This window comes from Solanum stenotomum, chromosome 6 (assembly GCF_019186545.1).
Source record: "Solanum stenotomum isolate F172 chromosome 6, ASM1918654v1, whole genome shotgun sequence".
Taxonomy (NCBI): Eukaryota; Viridiplantae; Streptophyta; class Magnoliopsida; order Solanales; family Solanaceae; genus Solanum; species Solanum stenotomum.
In genome coordinates, this window is record NC_064287.1 from 61,906,695 (window position 1) to 61,926,505 (window position 19,811).

Consider the following 19,811-nt stretch of genomic DNA (forward strand, 5'->3'; position numbering starts at 1 on the left):
CAAAAAAAGGAGATTTTATTTGTATCGAATATATAAATCAAATTAACATATACATAACACATATTTATATGTAACATTTCTAACACTAATTTTTTATTATTAAATTACTTATCATCATAATAAGCTGAATTATTTTGATACAAACACTTGCTACAAATATAAATTTATCTAATTAGATCCGTAACCTTAATGATTGCTTAATCGTGGCATCAACTCCTCTTACCCCCTAAGCAGGGGCGGAGCCAGCCTTCTGTGAGGGGGGTCATCCGACCCCCCTCGGCGGAAAATTTTACTATTTATACATAGTTAAAATTATTTTTTATGTATATATAATAGATGTCGAACCCCCTTCGATTAGTTCGTATGTTTAGTTCTTCAATTATTGAACCCCCTTATTAAAAATCCTGGCTCCGCCACTGCCCCCTAAGGACCTAACTACCCCTCACGTAGAATTGTTGGTGACAAGATATTAAATACTCCTTTTATCATCCATTTATCTATTGTTGGTGACAAGATATTCTGTTTCATTTATAAAAATAGGAGTGTTTTATTTTACATAAGGAAAAGATAAATGATATATTTAGCTCTGAAATATAAGTTGGTATATTTTATGATTGAATAAATAATTGTGACGATGATCCAATATAATTTTCAGAGTAGTCCAACGGAATAGTCAGGTTGCACACTCATGAAGTCATATCAATGTCTTGTGTTTATTTCATCCTTTGTTTGAAACTCTGATAAATAACGACCCAACAAGATTTGTGAGTTATTTAAGATAATTTTTAGATTGAACATTACATTAACTCATATTGATTTTATAATGAGAAGTATATGAACTTTAAATCTTAAACGAATATATCAAACCCTTTCCCTAATTTAAATACAAGAAATTGAATACTCTTTTATATATATATAGTTAGTTTTCTAGAGTAGTTTTAAATAGATAGAAGGTGAGAAAGACATGCCTCCCAATCACCTATACTCAAAATTCAGTTTCTTGCAAGAAATAAAAATCCCATTTCACCAAATCTCATTAAACAACAAAATAATAATTATAATTAAAAAATAATACTTATTCGTATGTTAATCGAGCATTGAAGAGCTCATTTGAAGATGATGCTCGCAACAAAATTTCGAAACATCTAATTAAGGATGAAACAATTCCACCAGTATACCACGACCTATATGGTATCTATATGCTAGTATTTCTTTCACTCTTTTCTTACTTATATAATAAGTATATAAGTATACTACTTTCACCTCATGCATTCATTCCAACTCAAAATTAGCAAAATAGCCACTATTTTTTCTCCTCCAAAATTATTCAACATGAAACAAAATTGCAGAAATGGCCACAAATTATGCATAATACTTTTCTCAATCTTCTTCTTTGTGTTCTTCATGTACAATGAAGATATCAAGTCCATTGCTCAATTCCAATTGATCTCTAACCCCAAAATTCTTGAAAAATCTTCAAATAAATCAAATGGGGTTCAAGAAATTTCCAAGATTCTTGGAAAACAGAACAAAAATACCTCTGTTTTGACAAATTCAAGAAGTGAAAATGAAGAAGAAGAGGAAATTGAATTGCCACAAGAAAGCTGTGATCTTTTTAGTGGGCAATGGGTTTTTGATAATGTTACTCATCCAATTTATAAAGAAAAAGAATGTAAGTTTTTAACAGAACAAGTTACTTGCTTGAAGAATGGAAGAAAGGATTCTTTGTTTCAGAATTGGAGATGGCAGCCAAGAGATTGTTCTTTACCCAAGTAATTACTCGCTCCGTTTCAATCTGTTTGTCTAACTTTCCCCCTTTTTAGTACGTTTAAAAAAGAATAGTTTTTTTTTTCTTTTTGATAACTCTTTTGTTAAAGGGTATTTTAACACATTTTGCATATCTTTAGTTTAATACGATAAGATTGAATTAATAGCTTTATTTGAATCTGTTTGTCTTACTTTACCTTTTAACATGTTTAAAAAGAAGGTTTTTTGACAACTCTTCTGTTAAAGGGTATTTTATGCATATTTTTAGTTTAAAACGAGAAGATTCAAAAGTTTTTTTTTTAAAATGGAAATGCCAGCCAAGGGATTTTTCTTTACCCAAGTAATTACTCCTTCCATTTCAATTTATTTATATTACTTTACCTTTTAACACGTTTAAAAAAGAATGTCTTTTTTGTTTTTTATAAGTCTTTTGTTGGATATTTTGATACATTTTACATATCTTTAGTTTAAGACTAGAACATTCAAAAATCTTTTTTATTGGAAATGGCAGCCAAGAGATTGTTCCTTAATTACTAGCTTCATTTCAATTTATTTGTCTTACTTTCCCTTCTTAGTAAGTTTAAAAAAAAAACGTTTCTTCTCTTTTTTGTAATTCTTTAATTTCAACTCTCCACGTAATATTGACATGTTGTCAATAGCATTAAAAGGTATTTTGGTACATTATGCATATCTTTGATTTAAGATCAAAAGATTCAATTTACTTTCTTAAACTCAGTGTCAAATTAAATCCGTACAATCAAATTGAAATGGATGAAGTAAAAAGGAATCATTTTCTTGAATTTTCAATAAAAAAAATTGTTTTTTAAAAAAATATTTGTGTGATTAATTTTTTCAGGTTTAGTGCAAGATTGCTACTTGAAAAGCTGAGGAATAAGAGATTAATGTTTGTGGGAGATTCATTGAATAGGAACCAATGGGAATCTATGATTTGTTTGCTTCAATCTGGGGTTCCTTTCAGCTGGAAAAAATATAAAAAGATTGGACATTTATCAGTTTTCATGATTGAGGTATTTTTATAAATCTTTCTTTCTAATTAGTTTGAGTACATTTTGTTTTTCCTTTAATTATTCGATGTTTAAAATTTATTCATCGGGGATAATGGAATTCGTGTGGTGGAAAAAAGTAAATATAATAGAAGACTTCGTAAGATCCTCGAATCAACCATGACTATCATAATTAGAAGGGGAAAAGAGCTTTTTAAAAACGAACCTTTTAGTGGCCGCTCTCTTTCTTATGATTATGGGATGTATTTATTCGAGTGATGCTCGAGGCTAATTAGAGGGAGTTGGGAAGGATGTAACGTGTAAGTTGTAGATTCATCAGAGTTTAGTAATTTTGATTCGAATTTTGTTGTATATGCTAAAATTTTCACTAAAAGTATAAATAAGCGATCTTAATGATAGAATTTTAAATTCAAGTTTATAAAGTTTAAATTTTGAATTTATATGCTAAAATAAGGATATGAAGGGTAGATACTCAACAAAATGATTATGTTTTGGTACAAGAGGAAATTATATTTCCTTTTTTGGGATGTTGAGACTCTAATGATACTTCATGAAGGGATAGTAGTTTTTACTTTTGATTATATGTCTAATTAATGATTTAGCATCACTTAATTAGATAATCTATAAAGTAAGAACATGGATTAATTGGTATGGTTACAACTGAATTAGTATTTATATAGTTAGCTTTTCTAGTAGTATCCTTGTCAGCTATGACACTTAAATTTCCAAAAGCTGCTAGCTTAGCACAATTTTGATATTAATTAACTCAGTAGATGCCACACCATCCTTGTCTGCATGTTAAATAGTTTGCAACTTTCTTTTATTATATAGTTACAGCCAAAAAAGTTTGTTATTCCCTTTGTTTCAATTAATGTAACGTAGTTTAATTAGACACGAAAATTAATAAATATAAAAGATTTTGTACTATTTTTAAACTATATATTCTTAAAAAGATCGAGTATACCTTTGTGGATTTTTTTGTACCAAATAAGTGGGATATACCATGGGTAAAATATTGATAATCTCTTATGATTATGGGATGTATATATTCGAGTGATGCTTGAGGCTAACCAAAGGGAGTTGGGATGGATGTAACGTGTAAGTTATGAATGTTCATCAAAATTCAATAATTTTGATTCGAATTCTTTGTATGTGCTAAAAATTCCACAAGAAGTACAAATAAATAAGTAATCTTAATGATGAAACTTCAAACTCGGAATCATAAAGTTCAAATTTTGATTGTCTACTAAAATAAGTATATGAAGAATAGATACTCAACAAAAGAAATATGTTTTGGTACAAGAGGAAATTATATTTCATTTTTTGGGATGTTAATTAGACTCTAATAATACTTCATGAATTATTCCTAATTAGCATGGGATAGTAGTTTTGACTTTTTGAATTAATCCCATTTTCACCTAATACTTGTAAGTTGCTTATGTCTATTTGCAACTTTCTTTTATTAGTTGAACTACTATCACCAACCAAAAAAGTTTATCCGTATATGTTTTACTTGATTCGACAATCTATCCTTATAAGGTAGGACAAGGTCTACGTATGCATCATCCTTTTCGAATCTACTTATGGAATAACACTAAAATATGCGGGGTAAATATTGCAGGAATATAATGCCACGGTGGAATTTTATTGGGCTCCATATCTTGTGGAGTCAAATTCAGATGATCCAGCAGTACATAGCATTTTGACCAGACTCATCATGCCAGAATCAATTGAAAAACATGGGAATAATTGGAAAAATGTGGATTATCTAATATTCAATACTTACGTTTGGTGGATGAATGGTGGCACCATGAAAGTTTTGTAAGTATACTTCTTCAAAAAATAAATTATTTATTTGTAATAAAATTATCGGGATCTTAACATTTTTACCTAGATGGTAAAAATTTCACCATCTTAGCCGTAACAGGTAGTAAAAATCATGATTATACATTAACTATATCGTGATTATACATTGTATACATCTAAAATTTGTAAATACAAGATTTGCTTTTCAATAAGGTGAAAGTTCAGATAGCTAATCAACTGAGTTATTAAGATTTTTCTAGAGTTATTTTGTTTATAAGCTTTGTTAGACGTAAAAGTTCAAACAATTTTTTTTTGTAATAATTTCTAGCCAACTTCATTTTCTTATCTGCAATCTTAATTTAACATTTATGTTTCTAATTTTTTATTTTCTTTCCATATAGACGAGGTTCATTTGATGAAGGATCGACAGAATATGATGAAATTGATAGGACAATAGCTTATACAAGAGTTTTGACAACATGGTCTCAATGGGTGCAAAACAATGTAGATCCCAAAAGGACACGTGTCTTCTTCATGAGCATGTCACCTATGCATATCAAGTAATTTCTAAATCTCCCTTGTGTTGTGCTCCTTCTTTCTTTAACTTTTTATTTCTCCGACATTCTATCCAGTCAAATACTATCACATAAATTGGAACGCGACTTTATATTGTACCTATAGGTTTCTTATCTTTCATTCTAGGTTACAAACCAATGCTAGAATCACCTACAATTATGTTTTAGATGACATGATGATTGTACAAAATATTTTATTATATAGTTGATGCATAAAACTTTGAGTACTTTCTTGGTTTATGAATTACAATTCTTGTAAAGTGAACTAATAATGGTTGTATATTATATGTAAATGCATGAAAACAGGAGTATGGATTGGAATAATCCAAATGGGATAAAATGTGCAAAGGAGACAACACCAGTATTGAACATGTCAATGCCACTAAATGTTGGGACAGATAAGAGGCTATTTGCTATAGCATCAAATGTGACAAAATCAATGAAATTCCCTGTATATTTCATGAATATCACACGTATATCAGAGTATAGAAAAGATGCACACACTTCATTGTACACAATTCGACAAGGCAAAATACCAACGCCAGAGCAGCAAGCTGATCCAGCTATGTATGCTGATTGTATTCATTGGTGTCTCCCGGGATTGCCCGACACGTGGAACGAGCTTTTGTATACTCGTATAATGTCAAGTTCTTGATGTTTTGTAAATCGAAGAACGTCAATGAGAATTGAACCTGTTTATATTGTTTGAGAAAGTCTAACCGATATACCATTGTGTACACATTTTTTTGTTGGTTCTTCTTAGTACTAGTTGATTTAGAGTTGGACAATGTGATTTTGTGCTCATATGGGCTTGTAAATTTGAGAAAATTATACTAAAAAAACATTTCATTTTATGTGAAATGTCATTATTATATATTGTATTGTATACATCCAAATTCGCCACGGGAAGTCCCAATTTGGTAAAGTACTCCCTAACAAAGTTGATTTTGTATTTAGAGGGACTCAAATTCGGGACTTCTGATTAAGAATGAAAGGGTACTTACCACTCTACCAAAAACCATTATTGATAGCTACAAACTTATTTGATATGTTATATATAGCTATAATAGTACAGATTTATTTGATATGTTATATAGCTATGATAAAGAGAGAAAATATTTTTGGTTGATAATTAAACAAATTGTGAAAGAAACCATCAAAAAATTAAAATTTGGTAAGAGTTTTACAAATTGAGCTATGATATTTTATTTAACCAATGCTCGGCCCAATTAAACCCATATAACGTATATTTTACATAAATCTCATAGTGTTAAGAGTTAATTATATCATAGCCCTATTATTTTTTAAATTACAAAAATCTCTTAAAATTTATGGATTTCGAATACATCGTGTCCCAATTCCGGATACATCACTCAACGTCCCGATACATCATGTACCGGTTTGGATACATCACTCAACGTCAAATACATTGCGTTCTGATATATTACCTTTATTGATAAAAGACATACTTTCTCAATACATCGCTCGATGTCCCGATACATCGCGTCCCGATACATTACCTTTGTTGATACAAGGCACACCTATCATGATACATCGTTCCAATATATCACATCTCGATACATCGTGTAAGAGTGATGTATCCGAGAATAGAAGTGAGCAGAGATTTCTGTATTTTTTTCAAATGATAATTTTTTTTAGAAAATATGGTAAGATAAGTTGTGTATTTAGGTAATTTTTTCTATAACTTTTGGATAAAATAAAACAATGACTCATTTATGAAATCGATCTATTTTAATGTGTTGAAATTCAACTCAAACGGCTCATTTGTCACTCCTAGGAATAAGACATCTATGAAGATATGTTCAAAAAAAAAATTGAACTCCCTTGTTTATGTGGAACGATACAAGTCTATAACTGTTAATTATAAATTAATTTTTCAATTCAAACTTTGAATTTTAAGATAGTTGAATTTTTTTTTAAGGGATAAGTTGGTTATAACTCAAAATGAGAAGTGTGTGATATTTTCCTTATAGATATTCTGTAATTAATGTAGAATTTAGATTTGAAAATGAAAGTGAATATTGTAAAATATTTTTAAAAACTAAAAAAGAACATAAATATTTAAAATAGAAAATCGATCATAAAGGAGAAGGAAAATAAATTTTAACAGATCGACATGAGCTATGATTCAATTTCAATTTACCTTCTTGCATTTTATCCTTAATGTGTGTTGAATTTCTGATGAGTGACAAATTAACTATGATCATTTTTAATCTCATCTAGTTATTTGACCGTATACCTATTTAACATTTTTTTAAGGTAGTTGAATATTTTGTATCTTCGCTCAATATTTTATTTCTCAGCTCAATATTTGCTACCTATTTTGGCCCTAATTTCTTCAAAATTTCACTTTAAAGATAAAGCGCTTCCACACAAACAATTTTATTTTTAATAACATCAAACATCTCAAATGTTGAAAACAGATTATCCATATGCATGGTACTATCTTTTTTTCAAGTTCACATGGGTTGCAACAATGTGCTAATCTTTTCTAGTAAAATTCAAACTAGTCAAAATCTAAAATTTCTTTTTTTATAAATCTATTTTCGGAAAAAAAACTTTTTGAAAATCATATATGATAAACTCTAAATATTTTTGCTTTCACAAAAAAGGTATTCCACGTACACTATGCTATTTTTATTGAATTTTTTCATTTAAAAAAACTATATGTTTTAAGTGAAATTTTTGCTGCGTTTATTTCTTGTCTTCTCTCTTACCCCTAAAGTTAGATTACAGGATAAACGATTCATTGTTCCTGAATAGCTTTATTTTGAAATAATAATATATACATGATATTAATAAACTATGAACAAAATATATATGTTATATATTAGAATATAACACTCAAAATGGAAATAACTTAAAATCAATAAGGGAAAATGAGGAAATAAACCATATTCCCTTCGACTTGTGATGTTCCTCGACTCCAGAGTTAAATTAAATAAAATTTTAATCTGATATAAACAACAAGTGTGGATATTATTTATTTTTATCGCTAATATATTTGAATTATTTTTTTCAATAGTTAATATTGTCTATACGTGGTAGATAAAGATATTCTTTCCATTTTCCCAATTCATTAGTAGGATCCTCCAAATTCTCTCCTATTTTTATTTTTTTTAAAATGAATTTTGTGGCCCGTTCAGGCCATTTTATTTAATAAATAAAGTGTAAAAAATTCTTACCATTTTTACAATCTACATAAAGTACTTTCTAGAGTTTAAAAAAAACTACAAAAAATAATATATGTCTCATAAATAGAGTTTTTGTCTTAAATATAACTCTCAATATATATATGCTTATCATGCAATATCCTCAAACCATATAAGAGAGAACTCACAAACTAAAAAAAATTCTCTTGAATAATATAATTTTATTATTAACCATGTCTTCAACAAATAATTTTATGCTTGGTTTTTGCCTTGTGATTTTATTTGTAAATGCAGCTTCAATTGATTATGGAGAAGCACTTACAAAATCTTTATTGTATTTTGAAGCACAAAGATCTGGAAAATTGCCTTCTAATCAACGTGTACAATGGCGTGGAGATTCAGCCCTTAACGATGGCAAAGACGACGGGGTACGTAAACGTTAGACACAGATTCAGAATTTTAATTTTATCATTTGAGTTCGAAATTCTAAAATCTTGTATTAGCCCATTTGATCATTTCTCGAGGAATCGGGTATTTGTGTTTAGTATTTTTTCTTAACTTATATATACTATTCGATTAGCCAAATTTTTTGAATTCAGATGAATTTATAGTTTATAGTTCTAAGCAAAATCGTGGAAGTATTTCCTTCCTATGAGAGGGGAATCTAAAATCTAGAGTTATAGATACACAATCGACACACATAAATCACACAAACTTTTTTGTTTTGCACAAGTACACACTAGGCCCTCTTTCTTGTATAAAAATTTAGCGTAACCAGAGAACAATAGAAAAGATTTTGATAATATATGAGAACGATTCATCACCATCTTCGCACATTAAAACAAGAATGTCGTAGTATAACGACTTCAACTGATTTGACTTTTTTTTGCATAAGTATATACAATATAACGGTTCAACTGAATTAATTATTTTTTAATTTGACTTAATCCATAAGTCCATTGTCCAAAAATAATAATTACGCTTGTATGCGTTTCTCTTTAGGGAGCGAACAATTAGCACAAACAACAATAATTATTATATGTCACATTTCCAAACAAATTAATTTCATCAGCGAATTCAAAATTTTAATTTTACGAGTTTCACATTTATTTATTACTCCAAATGTTAGTATACTTTTATTGATTTTTCACATATGCCTAGGTTTGGTTTCAAAAACTCTAGATTCATTTGTCACTATACAAATTATATAAATCTTCATCGATCATGTAATTTTATGATTTAACCTCTCTTTTTTTCATTTTTTCAATTAGATTGATTTGACGGGAGGGTATTATGATGCCGGAGACAACGTAAAATTCGGGTTTCCGATGGCATTTACGATAACAATGTTAGCATGGAGCGCAACTGATTTCAAATTTCAATTAAATTCAAAAAATGAACTGAAAAATGCTCTAAATGCAATCAAATGGGGAACTGATTATTTCATCAAAGCACATAAAGAGTCTCATGTTTTATATGGCGAAATCGGAGAGGGAATTTCCGATCATAAGTGTTGGGAGAGGCCGGAAGATATGACAACGCCGAGGAGTGTTTACAAAATTGATGAACAACACCCAGGTGCTGACCTGGCTGGAGAAACGGCCGCAGCTTTAGCTGCTGCAGCCATTGCTTTTAAGGAATCTGATTCGGGTTACTCGAATCAACTTCTTACTCATGCCAAAGAGGTGACAACTAAGCTCTTACTAATAATATTTATATTTAAATTATATGCATTGATTATTTGATATAGTAATAATTTTAAAATTTATGCGTTCGCTATAAAAGATCTTTTCTATTTGTTTTTTTATATTAAAAAATGATATATACTTTTTACTTGCAAATTTCAATGAATCAAGCTAAATTGATTGATTTATTAAAATATAAATATTTATTATTAAATAATTATATAAAAAACTAATAATTAAATTTTCAATACGTAATTAATTACATTAATTTTAGACCCATAATAAATACTTTTTAAAGAAAAGTGTTAAGGGTCAAGTAAAAATCAAACGGACGGAGTAATGATTATGGGAATTGATTAGGTAATAAGTCATACTTACAAAACAACTTTTTTTGGAAGAGAAAAATAACCTTGTTCACATAATTAATTAAATTAAAATAATTAATATGATATGATATATATGTATAATTCATGTATAATCTATTTATACATTTAGAAAACAAATAGTAATTTATTCAATTATTTGTGTGAAGATTCTTTTTCTTTTTCTACAAAAAGTATTATATGCTAATATTGGTCAATTATATTTATTTGATTTAATTCAAATTTACGTATTACAAAGCTATTTTTGAAGTTGAACTTCCAATAAACCTATTTGTGAGTCAAATGTTGATTAATTATTGCATTGTTTTGCAGCTATTTGATTTTGCTAAAAAGTTTCCAGGCATGTACACAAGTAGCATTCCTGTGGCCGGTAAATTCTATGGTAGCTCCGGCTATGAGGTAATCTCAATTTATATGACAATATTTAAAATAAATATTTATGCTATTATAAATGAAGAGTTGTATTGTCTTGTTGGTGATGTCAAACAATTAAACTATAAACTTAATTGTAACTACGATTAATGTGACATATCTAATTAATCTTTGAAGTTTAAATTGGATTAAATCAAACTTATTGTTTGACTTTCCAAGTAGTGATATCTACCGAGTACTGTCAGATCTTACTATAACAACATTTCAATATTACAGTCAAGTTTTTACTAAAATTGATTTTCACACATTATGGTATATTATATGTTCTTGATAATAACGTTTCGCTATAACTGTCAAGGATATTTAGACAAACATCGTCATTACAGAGAAATTTGATTTTATATATATTTTTTCCCTTCTTATTTGGGCTTCAAACAGGATGAACTATTGTGGGCTGCTGTTTGGTTGTATGAAGCCACCAAAGACAAATCATACCTGGATTACATCAATGAAAAGTCCACTAGTTGTGGTGGGACCAGATTAAATTTTTCATGGGATGACAAATATATTGGTGCTCAAGTACTCATTGCCAAGGTAATATTTTACATTAATATCAGCTGTGACGAAACCAGAAATTTTAACAAAAAATTTCTAGTATATCACTTTCAAAAAATAAAGTCATTTTTCTATAATTAGAAATAACTTTACTCTATAATTCCTTTTTTTCCTTAATGAAGTGACTTACATTCACACGTCTAAGGTTTCCTAAACTTTATGTCAAATTAAACAGTTCTACATAAATTGGGATATAGAAAGTAGTAGTTTTAGCTCAAATCTTGAATCTGCATCTTATTTGTATAGACAAAGGGATGTCAATTGAACCATCTTCATCAACTTTAGTCCATTTCATACTATTAGTGTATAGAAGTTAAACTTGCGCGATTCCCTCACATTATTAATTTCTTGCAGGATATTCTGGAGAATAAATTTGCAGGGAATGAAAGTACTTTATTGAATGAATACAAGAAAAATGCAGAGGAATTTATATGCAATTGTATACAAAACGGACATAGCAATATACAGAAGACTAATGGAGGACTTTTATGGTGGGATTATTGGAATAATCTTCAATTTGTCACAACTGCAACATTTGTTATAACAACTTATGCAGATACATTATCTGCCACTAAAAATTCTCTACAATGCTCTAGTGGAAATGTGGAGCCTTCACAACTAATAAACTTTGTTAAATCTCAGGTAATTTGTCTGATTTTCAAAATTACAAATCTAACAGTTAAGTAGGCGTTTACTTGTAGATATTCTTTTAGTGACATGACAATACGAAAAAGATTTCCTACACCAACAATAGCATTAATAGTACTATCGATTATTTCACTGCTTTATATCTTGCTATTTTTTTGTCAGATTTTCTTGCTATTTTTATGTTCGTTTCTTTTCGGTAACCTAAGGATTTGTTGAAAACACTTTCTTTATCCCACAAAAGTATATGTAGCGATAAGATTTACATACATCCTACTAATCTACCCAAACCTCGATTACATTGAATATGTTATTATTAATTATTGTTGTATCGATGTCAGACCCTATTTATTTTTGTTATTTTGTTGTCAGGTTTTTTTCTACCCTTTTCATATTTGTTTATTTTCTGTAACCCGAGGATCTATTGAAACAGTCTCTCTATCCCACAAAAATATATATAGCTATAAGATCTACAACACCCTATTGATCTACCCAAACTCCAATCATAGAATTACATCAAACATGTTATTGATAATTATCGTTGTATCGATGTCAGACCCTGTTTATAAAATTACACTGAACATGTTGTTATATCGATGTCTATAAGTAGAAAAATCTAGTTAGATTATCTTTACTAAAAACTTTCCAATTATTTTCAGGTGGATTATATACTTGGTGAAAACCCCCAAAAAATGAGTTACATGGTTGGATTTGGTACAAATTATCCACAAGAAGTTCATCATAGAGGAGCATCAATTGTGTCAATTAAAAAAGACAAAAAACCAGTGGGTTGCCAAGAAGGTTTTGATCAATGGTTCAATAGAAATGCACCAAATCCAAATGTTTTAGTTGGGGCAATTGTTGGAGGACCTGATAATAGTGATAATTATAATGATTCAAGAGATAATTATAAGCAAGCTGAGGCTGCTACTGCTAATTCAGCACCATTAGTTGGAGTTTTAGCAAGATTTGCTAGTTAGCTAAAGTGATTAAATCTTATTTAGATGGACTAAATAATATTAGGGAAGAAAGGTTAGTTAATTGTTGAACATGCTCTATGTAGTTTCCCTTTTGGGTATTATTATTAGTATTTTCCTTCTATTTTTATTCTTCGATTTACTATTACTTAGTTCATTTTTGCTTCGTTTATATCGTACGATTTTTTGTTGTTGTGGGTTCCTCTGGAAGGTAGAAATAAGACGGCGTATACACTATCCCACCATACTATAAATTATTCTCATCATACCATATAAATGAAACTACACTATTAAACAAGTATATACGCCGTCCTACATGCGACTTGCTATATAGAATATAAATTCATCATATAATACATGTTTACTAATTATTAACTTTATAATAATTTAAATATCTTACTTATACACATCCTAAACTAAAAAATTGACAATTGAGACCAAATATAAAAACACCATATATTATGCCATTTTAAAATTTGGCTACAAGCTATTAACCCACTTAATTATACCAGCATGAATTGTGATACAGTGATGGAACTGCTTCACTCTTCATCAGAGATCTCAAATTTGAGTCTGAATATGAAAACTCTCTTGTTGAGAGCATCACCCTCGAAATTTAATACAATCTAACAATGAAACAAATTAATTCCATAAGTATGATTATCTCCTCTCCATCCTCAATTAGACTACTCCATCTCCACCCTTATAACCCTCCCCTCACCACCCTCATACCCTTAGGCCTTAGCTTCAGACTTTCTTGTCGTATATTTTATTTTCTGCTTACCTATCAAACACATGAATATTACAAAAATAAAAAATAAATATCCATATACCAAATACACCCATAATGTACACTACACTATAGACGTAACAAACAAAGCATTCAACCTCATCTTTTTTTTTCTAACAAAAAAAAAAGGTTTAAAAAGATTAACACAATTATTTTAGTATCAACTTCAACTTGTTCATGATCAAGTTTTGGTTCTATACTTGGACTCATCAATCGGATCACCCTCCTCCTGGGCACGCTCTCCACCCGAGCCGCCGCTTGAACTGAACCCGCCTTTGCGACCCATCTCTTGGAACCCTTCTACTCCGATTTGCTCCTTCCTCGTTTGCCCCCCTTGCCTCCTCCCTAGTTTACAAAAAAATTCTAGTGAGAAATGTCAAAAACACGACTCAATTTATGTGAACTTATTTGTCTAGTACAGAATTTACAAAATAAAAATATATTACAATATTTTGTGTATATAATTATAAACATTATAATGCACGACTTATGTTGTTCTGAACGTATATTTAATATTGCAGTATAATTTCACAAATGATCACTTTCGTTTATATTTTATTAAAACAAAACTATTACACTATTAATAAACGAAACAAATGATCACTTTCGTTTATATTTTATTACAACAAAATTATTACACTATTAATAAACAAAGGTTTGACCAAAATAATATAAATATAAAACAAATGAACAAAAGTAATACATATTCTTAAAAAGTAACCAAAATAGTATAAAGTAACATTTTATCTATTATTTTATTCATAAAATATTTTATCTATTATTTTATTCATAAAATTAACGAATAAAAAATAGGAAAATCAACTACCGTTAGCATAAATCGTTAACGTTGATAACGTAATATAAAAAACTACATTTTTGAAAAAGAAATTGCAGTTGTACTTGTAATATTTAATTCACAATATTTTTTAAATAGTGTTAATTAAATATTTAAAATTTTTTATGTAAAATAAATTATATATATATATATATATATATATATATATATATATATATATATTTGTGTGATAATAAATCATTTCAATAATTGTAAAATAAATATTTGATAAATGTTTTATTAATATTCATAAATTTTAAGTGGTGTTGATTAAATAATTTAATTTTTTTTATCCAAAATATCTCTATAATTATGAATTAAGATAAAGGTGAAAACAAACAACTAACCATACCTTGAATTTTTTTTTAAATGACAACTATTTTGAACCAATTATTTTTCACAAAGACAAGTAAAGTGATTGGAATAAAATATAGTGTAATTTTTATTATTTTAAAAGTCAGTATAATTAAAATCTTATTAATTAGGTCAAATCTAAAACTACAAAATTTACCTTGAATTAATTTTTTATTTACACCATTTTAAACATAGAGAAACTGATAATATTTTCACAATCCTAACATATGCCAACAAGCATAAACATCGAAGAAATGACATTATTCATATCCATGCTAAAAGTAAACGAATAAAGAAAAATGAATAAATTTAATTAAATAGAAAAAATTAGAAGGCAAGCAACTGACATAAGTTGAAGCAAAATCGTTACTGCTACTAACGTTTTATGTTAATGTCCGTTCTTTTTTCACTTTTTGTCCGTCAATTTTTTATAAATAAAATAATAGGTAAAACATTACTGGTGATAGCGTTTATATTATTTTGATTATTTCTTTAAAATGTGTATTACTTTTGTTCATCTGTTTTATATTTGTATTACTTTGGTCAAAACTTCTTAATAAACTTCGTCCAAATTTTACAGAAAGTTCCTAAATTATTTTTCGTAAATTTTTTTTTTAAACTATACGTAAATATCACAACAAATCACTATACAAATGTTTTCAACCGCAAAGGTTTCCGATTCTGCTTAAATTCAGATAAAATCTCTTTATTTTTTCCTATTAATTAATTTCTATAATATTTAGATAAATTTAAATAACTTTTTTTAATGATAAAATACGGCTACGCGACTTCTATGGTATACTTGGATGAAGTTGGACGATGTTAAGTAAAAACCCTTAAAACGATACCATTATTAGTTTGATATATATATATTGCAAAATTTTAGATTAAACTCAAATATATATTAAGAAAATTATGTGTTAATTTTTAACACTCCAAGCAACATAACATATATAATTAAACTCTAAAAAATTATTATCATATTCGTGTTAAATTCTCTAAAAATATACTACTAGTAGCAAATTTGACAGAATATGTTAATTTTTTTAAATTTTGACACATATACATATACATCTATATATATATGATACGTGTTATTTTTGAAAATTCTGACACATATACATATATAATGATGCTTTTAGAAAATTTGACACGTACATATGTATTATCCTAGAGGTATATTTTTGAAACCATATTGATATATTTTTGAAGAATCTGAACATAACATAAAATTTTATGAACTAATTACCCTCAGCAAGGTGTTCTTGGGCTTCAAGACTTTTGCCACCTGTTCCTCCAGGAACCACAGTCACTCCTTCCCTTGCCTTGCGGTCCAGCTCAGCTCTTTTCTCTTGCTCTGTTGACATTTTTTTAATAATAATTTCAGTAAAATTTACTTGTTTGAGATTTTATTTATTTATTTAGTTATTTTTAATAATCTTTTGGGTAAGTAGTTGTCAATTTATAGAGGGGGGAGGGGGCTTTAGAGAGTATTATGTATATCCATGTTGACACGTGGATAGTGACGTGGCTATTCAGAGATTACAGCAATAAGACAGCTCAGCAGTGGGTATGACACGTGGCAGAAAGGTGACTATGTGCTTACACTCTGTCATTGAGAAGTCCGGTATTTAAGTGGAGAAGGGTAGAGGGGCGGGTCCATTATTATCCACCGAGTTTAGAAGGTTGTGATTGGTCCAAAGGGCAGGTCACAGACGAATTTCTCAGTTATCAAAAAAGATAAAACTTAACTCATGATTATATTCTTGAAGACAGAAATAAACATTATTTTTTATTAAAAAAAAACAACTAAAGATTGATAATATTAATAATAATAAGATTGACAAACCAAATGAAATAATAGTGTTTTTAAGAAATGTTCGGTTATTAAAAATTGATAATAACATCTAAAAGATTAATTGATGAGTAGTTGTGAAGTATTAACGCCAGCGGGAAATTATTTCCTACTTTTGATGAAAATACTATCATTAAAATATATATATGGAAAAAAAAAAAAAAGAACTTTAAGCGTGGCAAGAATTAATTAGCAGAAAACGAAATATCGTGTGAAAAAGAACTAGCTACAATAATTTATGTTCCCTCGTATAGAACACGTATACTCTAATAATACTTGCTTGATACTTTTCAACAATTAATTAATGTTGAAGCCACTAATTAATCACTTTATCACATGGTATGTTTACTAAAATTCATTTATATTTATATCGATATAGAATATAGAAAATGATTACACGATGTCTAAACTACCACGTTCTTCCCAATCAAAATTAATTAAATATACTTCAATTTATATAAAATTTGGTCAACCATGCATATGGATGTACTATTCTTTTAGTTTCCTTTTTTATATCCGTAATTATATTAGAGTTCGATTAAATTTATATTGACATGCTGTAACTTGTAAAGTCTGTTTTTTTGAGGTAATTTTGTTCTCCCCTCTTAGATATGGTACTCGTTTGGATGTGTCTTAATTAATTGAGATTCATGTGCGCAATGTATAAAAGTGGAAAGCGCTAATTTTGAGCAGAATATTTTTCATTCTGAAAGCTTGAATTTGAAATCTTAATATTGAAAGATATCACGAGATCTATTCTATCACAAGTTCTTGTATTATGAAAACTTATTAGCATACCAACTAGCGAGACGTGTTCAAAATAATTATTCAAACATAAAAAATAAGGAGTAGAGAAATAAATAAAGAAATAGCACACCAAGATAAAAATATATAATAATAATAATAATTTAAAAAAACAATAAAAATATAAGCAACTTTAGTTTCACTTGTACGAAATCTTCAATTTGTGAACTGTTCAAAGTAATTATTGAAACAATAAAAAAATAACCAAACACTTAGGCACTTTGGCACAAAACAATAGTTATAATATAAAATTATAAATATTAATTAGACTAAAACAACACTAACCAAACACTTAAACAACACTAACCAAACACTTTGGCACAAAATAATAGTTGTAAATTAAATATACTAAATTAAACCATAGTGAATCGGTCAAAGTTTATGGTGAACAATGAATTATTCATCAAAATGTTGCACCATTTTGAACACCCAAAATAATAATTAAAAAAAACAAGAAAGAGTAAATAAAACCAAAAGAAAAGAAAAGATAAAAGACAAATTAAAACAGAGGCAGTTGAGACTATTTCCTCAATTTTGGACAAATTGGAATTGTTGTTAAAATTTGAATGAAGATTTGTAATTTTGAATATATATCATATACATTTATTTTATACTGAAGAATAATTCATAATTAGACAAAATATTATTGCATGTAGAAGCCCCACATATTTGAAACTTTATTTATTTATTATTTAAAAGTTGTTGTAATACTATGACTTAGCTCTCAGTCCAACCAAGTTCAACCTTCTCAATGACTGAATCACCTAAATTAGTGCTTGTCAATCATGCTATCTTTAATTTTTTATTTTTTTTTAAAACAGTATTTTTTTTCCTCAGATTAATTATTTTATTGTAACTCCTCAATTTGACCACCATTAAACTTATATTCAAATATAATTGTGGTAAAATAGTAATTATTTTTTTATTCTTAATCAAATATCTCGAATTTAAGTCTTATTAAATGTATACATAGAGTTGACTTGTTGGATAGCCCCCTAAAATATGGGATCAAATTTAAATTTTATTAAAGCACGCTACAATACGAACACCGAAAAAAATTTATAACTAATTTACTTCATTTTTCTCTCTTCTAACTAATTTAATAGAAAGGTAAGTTTTGTATCAAACCGTGAGATTTCAATAAATATGTCACTAAAGAATAAAAGAGTTCTTGATAGATGAAACATTTTTCCTTTTAATGAAGCCTATATGCATGACAAGAATTTTAAAATGTAAAGTTTATGGACTAAAAGTTGTAGCTCTTTTAAGTTATTGGTGTCCAAATTAATAATTTATACATATTCGATGAATTTATTGAAACAAATATAGAATTTGAATTATAGCTACTATTCGATCAAACCAGTAAGTCTTAATCTAACTCCACTCCAATTTGGATTGATTGTGATAATAAATATCAAATGATTAGGGTTTTTATTTTAGTATGAAACATTGGAACAAATGAACAATAAACGATACGTGTTTGGCGATAGAGACTAATTTGATGACGAAGTAGGCAGGTAGAATCGGCCAAAAAAAGACGAAATGGCAAGGAAGAAACAAAGACCGAGTATAACAAGTTATAACACCTAATCGCCAGTTCAGTTACTTAACTAAATAAAACACTATAGTACTAAGTAAGTGTGAATTTTGTGTTGAATTATTTTATTTTAGTTTACTATTTTATAATATGCAAGCAGCCAGCCAGCCAGCCACACCACAGCCAAAAAGAAAAAAACGAAACGTGTTTGACCATTTAATTCTAATTTTTTGGTCTTATAAACCGCATTTTGACGGCCAAATGGGTGTTCCCCCACTCTCACCTCATATTGCGTATAACCCAAATCTTTACTCGGATATTGTTCGGTACGGAGAAAAATATTTTTTCAAGAAAATAAATATAAATTTATTGTATAGTATAAAAATATTTATATATAATCTAGATAAATATTATGATATATAAGGGTAGAGTAGGGGTATAGGCAGTAGCGGATCCAGAATTGTTATTAAAGGGTGTAAATGATTATAGTAAATTTTTTAATTATGAGACTAGTAGGACTAGAACAAACACATGACCTCAAAGAATCTTTACAATACCTGAAGAGATGTCAATACTTATATATATATATATATATATATATATATATATATAA

At 28.3% G+C, this 19,811-nt stretch overlaps 3 protein-coding genes across 3 annotated transcripts; 2 read left to right on the forward strand and 1 right to left on the reverse strand.

Annotated features, from left to right (window-relative positions):
• The first annotated feature begins 1,266 nt into the window (after window positions 1–1,266).
• LOC125868039 (xylan O-acetyltransferase 1-like) lies at window positions 1,267–5,916 on the forward strand. Its single transcript, XM_049548634.1, has 5 exons — window positions 1,267–1,772; window positions 2,624–2,795; window positions 4,414–4,613; window positions 5,000–5,158; window positions 5,480–5,916. The coding sequence occupies exons 1-5, from the start codon at window positions 1,267–1,269 to the stop codon at window positions 5,826–5,828; spliced, it is 1,386 nt and encodes a 461-aa protein (XP_049404591.1). The 3' UTR covers window positions 5,829–5,916.
• A 2,621-nt stretch (window positions 5,917–8,537) lies between these two features.
• LOC125867995 (endoglucanase 13-like) lies at window positions 8,538–13,026 on the forward strand. The gene is made up of 6 exons (XM_049548589.1): window positions 8,538–8,774; window positions 9,618–10,031; window positions 10,727–10,813; window positions 11,225–11,380; window positions 11,756–12,043; window positions 12,706–13,026. Exons 1-6 carry the CDS (start codon window positions 8,580–8,582, stop codon window positions 13,024–13,026), a joined length of 1,461 nt encoding a protein of 486 aa, XP_049404546.1. The 5' UTR covers window positions 8,538–8,579.
• A 968-nt stretch (window positions 13,027–13,994) lies between these two features.
• LOC125868360 (em-like protein) lies at window positions 13,995–16,369 on the reverse strand. The gene is made up of 2 exons (XM_049549017.1): window positions 16,252–16,369; window positions 13,995–14,158 (listed from the first exon to the last, which is right to left on the reverse strand). Exons 1-2 carry the CDS (start codon window positions 16,367–16,369, stop codon window positions 13,995–13,997), a joined length of 282 nt encoding a protein of 93 aa, XP_049404974.1.
• Window positions 16,370–19,811: the final 3,442 nt, after the last annotated feature.

Coding starts and splice junctions, on each gene's coding strand:
- LOC125868039 (XM_049548634.1), top strand. CDS start 1,267: ATGCATTCATTCCAACTCAAAATTAGCAAAATAGCCACTATTTTTTCT. Junction 1,773..2,623: donor AGAGATTGTTCTTTACCCAA/GTAATTACTCGC, acceptor TAATTTTTTCAG/GTTTAGTGCAAGATTGCTAC. Junction 2,796..4,413: donor TATCAGTTTTCATGATTGAG/GTATTTTTATAA, acceptor TAAATATTGCAG/GAATATAATGCCACGGTGGA.
- LOC125867995 (XM_049548589.1), top strand. CDS start 8,580: ATGTCTTCAACAAATAATTTTATGCTTGGTTTTTGCCTTGTGATTTTA. Junction 10,032..10,726: donor TTCTTACTCATGCCAAAGAG/GTGACAACTAAG, acceptor ATTGTTTTGCAG/CTATTTGATTTTGCTAAAAA. Junction 11,381..11,755: donor CTCAAGTACTCATTGCCAAG/GTAATATTTTAC, acceptor AATTTCTTGCAG/GATATTCTGGAGAATAAATT.
- LOC125868360 (XM_049549017.1), bottom strand. CDS start 16,369: ATGTCAACAGAGCAAGAGAAAAGAGCTGAGCTGGACCGCAAGGCAAGG. Junction 14,159..16,251: donor CCAAGAACACCTTGCTGAGG/GTAATTAGTTCA, acceptor TTTGTAAACTAG/GGAGGAGGCAAGGGGGGCAA.